Source organism: Panthera onca, chromosome B2 (assembly GCF_046562875.1).
Source record: "Panthera onca isolate mPanOnc1 chromosome B2, mPanOnc1 haplotype 2, whole genome shotgun sequence".
Taxonomy (NCBI): domain Eukaryota; kingdom Metazoa; phylum Chordata; class Mammalia; order Carnivora; family Felidae; genus Panthera; species Panthera onca.
This window is the reverse complement of record NC_138343.1, coordinates 24,751,982-24,759,698: the sequence shown is the minus strand read 5'-3', so window position 1 is coordinate 24,759,698 and position 7,717 is coordinate 24,751,982. Positions and strand designations below refer to the sequence as shown.

The window sequence follows — 7,717 nt, the reverse complement described above, 5'->3', positions numbered from 1 at the left end:
AATAGGAATGATACTTTCTGTGCAAAACCCTTTAAATCATTTTGAGTTTTGCACCACAGGAATATATTACCTATTCAAATGAAGAAAAAGTAACATCTATGGGGTGCCTGGGTGGCTCAGTTGGTTGAGCATATGACTTTTGATTTCAGCTCAGGTCATGATCTCACGGTCATGAGATCAAGCTCTGTATTGGGCTCTGTGCTGATGACATGGAGCCTGCTTGGGATTCTCTGTCTCCCTCTCTCTCTGCCCTTTCCCTGCTCATTCTCTCTCTCTCTCCCTCTCTATCTCTCAGAATAAATAAATAAGTTTAAAAAAAGATTTAAGAAAAAGTAATGTCTATATCTATATGGAGACCTGTACCTGTTGGAAGATTTTTGCCTGAGGCACAATGTCATGCCGCAAGTTTGATTTTCTCTGTGTCCTCATCAGGGGATAAAATCAGATCCCTCTGTAGACCAAGGACTCATAGGGATTAATATGTGTAAAACAGCATCTTCTAGTTTCTGTATTTGATGCTTAGACATCTTGAGGTCTTGCTCATATTGGAGGGGCTTTCCCTCCACGGATTAGCCAAGTCCTAGAGATAGTGAACAACTTGCCTTTGAGTATATGAAAACCAACCAATGCAGAGTCCACACCCTCACCACCTCCTTTATGGGCTTTCATACTTTGGGTCACTGTCCACCTGCCATAATCTCCTCAAGGCCAGGGACAGCCCTGTGCCCCAGAGCCCACTGAAATTATTCAACCTAGCCAATCCTAAAGCTGCTTACCCTGCCTCTGTTTCTGTCTGTAGAAATAATGAAAAGGCTCTTGCCCCCAGGCCCTCCCTTCTCTGTCTCCTGACCAGCTCTAGTGTCTCTCCATGTGGTCCTACATAGTGTTGTGCCTCCCTCCTTTTGGGATCTGTGAGTAACAAACTATCTTTTCAATGGGAATCATCTGATCTGGTGGCCTTGCCATACCTGTATAACCATAAAATCTACAGTTTAATTTTTTTCTTTTTTTTTTTTTTTTTTTTGAGAGAGAGAGAGAGAGAGAGAGAGAGCAGGGAAGGGGCAGAAAGAGTATCCTACACCAGCAGCACTGAGCCTGATGCGGAGCTCAAACCCATGAACCATGAGATCATGACCTGAGCCAAAACCAAGAGTTCGACTCTTAACCAACTGAGCCACCCATGCACCTTCCCTTCCCCTCTCCCCCTGCTGTAAAATCTACATTTTAAAACAGTAGGACCCTAGAGTAGAATACTGATCTGCAGCGGACACATTAGTGCACCCGACATGGGTCAGAAACTTCACCTGCAATAAAAATGCTTGTAATTTGACAGAATGCCCTCTTAAATGAAGACCAAGAGTGCATTCTATCCCCAGCAGGAGAATGCAGCCAAGGTTAGGACACATTGCTCAGGGCAGTTTGGCTGCCAACACCCCTGCATATATTGCTATTAATGAATGTTCTATCTGTGAGAACTGTGTGGTTATTAATCACCCCCCAGCCTGCTCAATTACCAGGTAGCTTGTGCTTGTCTGCTGTCCCACAGCAAGGACGCGTCCTGCTCAGCATGTCAACTCTGCAGGCTCGTCAGAGGGCAGACCTAGATCATGTCCTCATTGTGCATCTTCCCTTCAAGCAAACCTCCTCCGTGAAATACAGCATCTATTTACGACACAAAGAGCAGATGACCACACCCACACCCACCCCCCCACCCCCCGCCTATAAATAGCCTTTGCTGAAGGTTCCTATTGAATAGGAAACTTAGGCAACTTTCATTTGATTTGCTAAGAAATTGTTTTAACTGCATACCCCTTCGCAGGGGCCTCTCTAGCAGAGTAAATGAACTTCTTGACAGTAGTCCTCAGGATTCAGTAATAAAGGGCAGTATCCAGGCCACCCCTGCCAAGGGCCTCCTGGCTACCAGGGCAGCACAAGGGACATGTCACAGAAGAAATAAGATGAGAGGCAGGTTGTTCTAAAAGCATTCTCTGGAGAAACATGTGAGGGCAAGAGTGCAAACTTCCCACATGAACTTGAACTCCTCTGGTGTTGATTCTCTGAACTGATGGTTTAGAAGCTCAAAGTTCCTTATTCTTTTACTTGGAAAAGTTTCTCATCACTGTTGTTTTTTGTAGCCCTTCAAAACTGGAATATTTCATATGAAAAGTCCCAATTTCCAGCTCCTACTGAAAAACTGGGAGAACTGGCCACACTGGGCTCACACTACTGGCTGGAACAGTCCGCTAAACTGAGCGGTGGGAATGGGTCCCTTTCTACAGTGCACAAGCTGTGCATTTGCTCCAGTCCCCACTGCTCCACACTGACCTTCCCACAGTGAGGTTGAGTGCCAGCAACCAGTTACCATGCCACTTAAAGAACTATTTATCTGTACTTCTGTTTCAAATGTGGGAACATGAAGAATGAGCCTACATTGTGTTTTTTTGGGGAGGGGGAAGGAAACCAGAGAATATTCTGATGTGCTTCATAGAAAAACAAATATGCCAACAGCTGACTCTTAGTTGAGAAATCTTACGGTGTGTTGACTGGAAATAGTGAAGCTTCTTTAGTGAAGGCAGATAGGGAGCTTCTGGAACCAACCTTGGGACCTGATGGGGAAATACAGTCCAAGTCAGCTGAGAACCACAGGCAGCTGCCTGACAGTGGCTGGACAGAAAGGAGAAGCACTTCTGGGTAACAGGGATAATGAGGATCAACAACCGAAATCTAGGTGGTGATTAACTAAATGTGGTGATTGATTTCCAGTCTTAACTGCCAGGCAAGCAGCCCTATCCTTGGAAAGAATGCACTTCACCCTGCAAGATAAGAAAGGCAACTGGTCAACCGCCATCAGCCACCCAACAGCCTATTTGAAAGCAGGGTGTATTAAACCAAATGCAGCTGGAAGGCAGAAGGGAAATGTAAGTGCCATGGAAATCCCATATGCTATGCACTTGGGTCACGGAGGAGGTTTCCTGGGACTGCCAAAAGGAACATGGAGAAGGTGGACAACCTGAAGTAAACAAAGAAATAAAAAAAACAAAAAAACCCACACACACACACACACACACACACAAAACACAAGCTGTTTGCTCACATTTCAGTTTGGACAGATTATTCCTAGGGTGAGAACTGAACACATTTCCTGCAGAACAATGAGACCAGAGTGCCCCGTGGCCAGCTCTGAGGGTGCACGGAATAAAAAGAGCCATACCTTGACACACCAAACATCTTAAATCCACGAGTAGAGTAATACACTTTATTTAATTAAAATAGATTAAAAAACAGACTGTGTAAAAGAATTAGGATTCTCAATAATTTACTAGTATTTACATTAGCAAATGTTGGTCGTTAGTAGACACCATGAGGAGAGGAGCACACAGAACCCAGACCCGCCCGCCCAGGGGCAAAGGGGAGACTTAGCGCTTTCCTGTTGATCCCCCCCTGCAGGTCAATACAGCATGACATCACTGAGAGCTTGGTATACAGCAGGAGAGGTGAACCTCCCACGGTCCGCGGTCCAGGGGTTACAGCACTGTTACCCCACACTGCAGGGCTGAAGAGGGGCTGGCAGGCCAGGCAGGAACTCTCTTCCTCTTGAGGAGAATCAGCACTTCTCAGTATCCGCTCACGGGCACCTGCTCAGCAACGGCTTCCCCTGTCTCCACAGCCAATATGCGCCATTCACAATGACTCTTCTGTGAAGAGCCCCTTTGGCTGACACAAAACCCACAGTTTCCAGATAGAAGATGAAAAACAGAAACGAAAGCCACACATCCTGGTTCCCAGGGAAATCCTGGATTACCTAACATTCCCCGTGTATGTCGTCCAGAACTTGGCAACCCAACACAATCTCACAGGCAATGTTTTGTGCACTTGTTGTATGAAGGAATGGTGGGGAGTGAGGGTGGCCGGGTGGCCTTGGGCCCCCAGCACCCAGAGGAAGGCTCCTCTCCAGGAAGCAGTCATGGAGAAAGGAGGAACCTGGCTGGGCCCTGGGTGTCTACCCTGGCACCCACATGTCCTGCAGGCACTTGTGGGTCTCCCACATGAGGGTGAGGAGCGAGTCCCAGGGGTGCAGAGACAGGCTGGTGGTGTTGGGTGCAGAGAGAAGAGCCCTCAGAAGCAGCAGGCTGTGCGGGACTCTGGTGACCTGGCTGACCTGCGAGTCAGCCCTCACTCCAGAAAACCCTGCTGCTACACTGGCAGGACACCTGGGCCTCCCGGGCACCATCCCCACAGAGGCACCACCTGGCCCAGGCCTGGGGCAGCGGCTCTGCCCACTGCAGCCAGTGCCGAACCAGCAGTCAAGGGTTGGGGAGCAGTGGGGGCCCAATAGAGACTCAGTCCAAAATGTCCGTCTCAAAGGGGACCAGGTGGTAATAGGATAGGTTGGTGACATAAGCCGCTGGGTCATCGCCATCCTCCAGCTCTGAGGTAAACTCACTGCCATTCTCAAACCTGAAATGGAAAAGTCCAGAGGTGAGGGCTGGGGCTGGCTCACTGACTCCCCACCACCACTGAAGAGGAGAAATAAAGGGCAGAAGGTCATTGGCAAGAGGGCGCTTCAGGGTCAATGCCAAACACTGTGAGAGGGCCTGTCCACAATGCTCTTCAGGATACACAGGTGCATCAGACCAACAGGCACAGTCCTTTCAATGCATGAAGTATGGGGAAGAACCATGATTACAAATTAATTAGGTGAAATGGACCCTTCTCTAAAGACTGTGATAGCTCTGCTTTTTACTGCCTTAGAGACTGCTATCTGTATTCATTAGCCAATATTTACTGAGGCATTCATTCATTCACAGAGTGATTATTTTTCTCTATCTAGGGATCCATTCTGTGTCTGGGGACACAGCACTTAGCCAGGCAGGGAGTGGGTCTGTGGGTCTGTGGGAACGCAGACAACAGCAAAGATGAGTGAGAGAAGCCACTGTGGTCACAAGCTCACAACCTAACCACATCCCTGGGACACGTGCACAGGGGACTACGGGGACTGAGAGCAGCGGTCCAGAGAGGTGTGGGCAGGGCAGGGGGCAGGGGAGGTTCATGGAGGGAGGGCTCCTCCTAGAGGGGGCCTTCATCTGACTGGGGGGTGTACCTGGGGGGAGGGGAGGCAGGTGAATATGTACCCCAAATGTAAGGTGACTAACACCTTCCTGACATTCCCCCATGAATTGAAACCATTTCTAATCCCTGTCTAACCCAGACAAGGCCTCCTAAGCTAGAAAAAAAAGACTCTAAATTAAAAAAAAATGCCTAAAAGAGAAAGAAGCACCTGAAGGACACTCTCCCCAGGAAGGGAAACAGAGAAGTTGCTTGGGCTGTTTCCACTTTCCTAGGCTAAGGATCAGTCCCAAAAAGCGGGGCAGGGCAGAGGTGGGCTGATGCAGGCTCCCCCTCGGCTCTCCCAGGAAAGCAGAGGCCACAGTGCACACTGTGTCCCTATGCTGATTCCCGGCACTAAGCAGTACAGCTGTAAGAGCTCTGCTGTACCTGGAAAGGTTTGGCCTAACCAGGAAGGGTACGAACCGAGCAAACGAGACGGCAAGGGGAGTCTGCTTGGCTGCACCGGCCAGGGGGCCAGGGGGCCGCATGGGGTTCAGAGAAGAAGCCCAGCCCATGCCTGCAGAGCACACTGGGCAGAATCCCGCAGATTCAGAGGTGGAGCTCCCAGGGAAGCAGGCTTCCTCTCAGTGGAAGCTGAAATTTAAAAGTGTTGGAGGAGGTTCGAAATTGGACAGAAAAGGCCACAGAAGCATGTCTTCCTTTAATTCCAGAGTGAGGGGTGTGTGTGTGGATGCGTGGGGCCTCCCCACACCTGCAGGGGAAGGGCTGGGGGCTCAGCTACTCCTCCCCACACTGCCCGCCCAGGTGGTAGCTCCAGGCTGCGGAGAAAGAGATGTAGCGTGGACACAAGTGTGCGCAGCCAGCCAGGCAGCATGTCTGGTGGAGGGAAGACCAACTCTCCAACTTTATTACAGGATGTGAAGTCTCTTCCGGAAAACCAGCATTGGAATGAATTAAAAGAGACTTGGGTGTAGGGGAAGGCTCAAGCCAGGGGAGGGACAGGACCAAGATACAGCCCTGTGGGGACAACTTCTCACCCTTCCTACACGCCTGCCCTCAGATCAGGTGACCCTGAAAACCCAGGCAGGGAGGGGAGGCTGGGAGGCTGGGGAAGGTGAGTGACCAGGAGCAGATACCTCTGCTCCTATCCTGTGAGGACAGGGTGGGGGCTGCCTCAGCCCTGAGTGAGTTTCCTGGGAGCCCGGGCACCACTCCAGCCAGCTAGGATGGTCACCAGGCAGAGGCCCCACTGTCACGCTGACTCACATCTCTGCTAGGCATACCCCATCCCCCGTTCCCTGAGTGCAGTGGGGTCTCTGTCCTATCTGCTTGGCTTTACAGCACTGGTTCTACTGGCAGGCTCAACAGCACCAAATTCCCAGTGTCAGGGCCAAATGGTAACTCCCAGGTACCACTGAGGACAGCTGTGGCAGGGAAGCACAGCCTTGTTACTCAAACGTCATCTCTGCAACCTCCTGTCCCATCATCACCCCCCTCCCCTGCTGCAGCTCTGTGCAGTGTTAAAACAGGCTGCTCTTGAGAGACTCCAGCAGCAGACCGTTAGCTCAGCTGTGCTGCTCTACATTAGGCACCTAGAGAAAATCCTGGCAAGCCCGAGTCAGGAATTTCCTCTAAATGCTCCCCTGAGCCATTTGGAGGCAGACGTTTCTTTGTTAAGCTTTTCTGGGATCACAGAGGTTTTTCTTGCTGGCTTCCTGCCAGCTGGGCATCCTGGAGCCAGGGGGCCACATACTGGGGGTGTGCCATGCTTGTCCATGCAAAGCCACGGGGGGGGGGGGGGGGTGTCACGTGACCACCCTTGCTTTCTCTCTGCGTGCCTCTCCTCGGCAAAACTATCCACAGGTTCAACTTGCTTGTCAAATCTGGCCAGGTGCAGAGATGGCATCCTGAGGCCTCCTGACGATGGAAATGGTCCCCCCTGGGAATACTGTGGGGCCAGAGCCAGGGCCCTGCAGGGTGATGAGGGAGGGTCTCCACCTGTTTCTCCTCCACCAAGACAAGCTCTCTCCAGAAGCTCCTCCTGTGAAGGTAAAGGGCCTCTCCTTCCTGTCACCCACTTAATGCACAGCCATCTTGTTCCCCCATGATGCCAGCCCCATGCCAGCACAGAGGACCGTTGAGTCAAGAACTAATGAGCTACCTATATACACATACAGTGGGTGCGATGCCATGTGGTGTCATGGCAAGGCACGCAGAAGAGACAATGGCACTTCAGAGAAGGGCCACCCCTCGCAGCCTCACCAGCATATCCTTTTAAACAAGTATTTCATGACATCACCATTGTGAGGGATCCCTGTGCCATCCACCTAAGAGACACCTGGGAAAGTGGGTGCTGCTGGCCAGAGCCAGTTCCATGGGCTGGACAGGGCTCCTGCTGTGCTCCGCCACACAGGAAGAGTCCAGTAGAGGAGGCTCCAGTCGCCTGTACATCCTGGGGTCATGCTCTGTTCTGCATTCAGCTGGTCTGGGTGTGTCTCAGCACATGAGTTTTCCTAGTTCATTTTTATTTGCAGCTCAGTTGGGTGGGGCAGGATGTAGGACCCCAAGGCCCCTTGATCCTGGGATGAGCTGCCCATGTACCCACAGGGAGACCCTGAGCACCCAGAGCTGCCTTCAGGGGCTCCTG

The 7,717-nt window shown here is 51.0% G+C and overlaps 1 protein-coding gene across 1 annotated transcript in view; it reads right to left on the bottom strand.

Annotated features, from left to right (window-relative positions):
- Positions 1 to 3,242: 3,242 nt before the first annotated feature.
- PXDC1 (PX domain containing 1) overlaps positions 3,243 to 7,717 on the bottom strand; it is a 28,714-nt gene continuing 24,239 nt past the window's right edge. Inside the window, exon 5 of the mRNA XM_060614926.3 lies at positions 3,243 to 4,458. Coding sequence (XP_060470909.1) covers positions 4,341 to 4,458 — 118 coding nt within the window. The 3' untranslated portion in view covers positions 3,243 to 4,340. The remainder of the gene's footprint in view (positions 4,459 to 7,717) is intronic.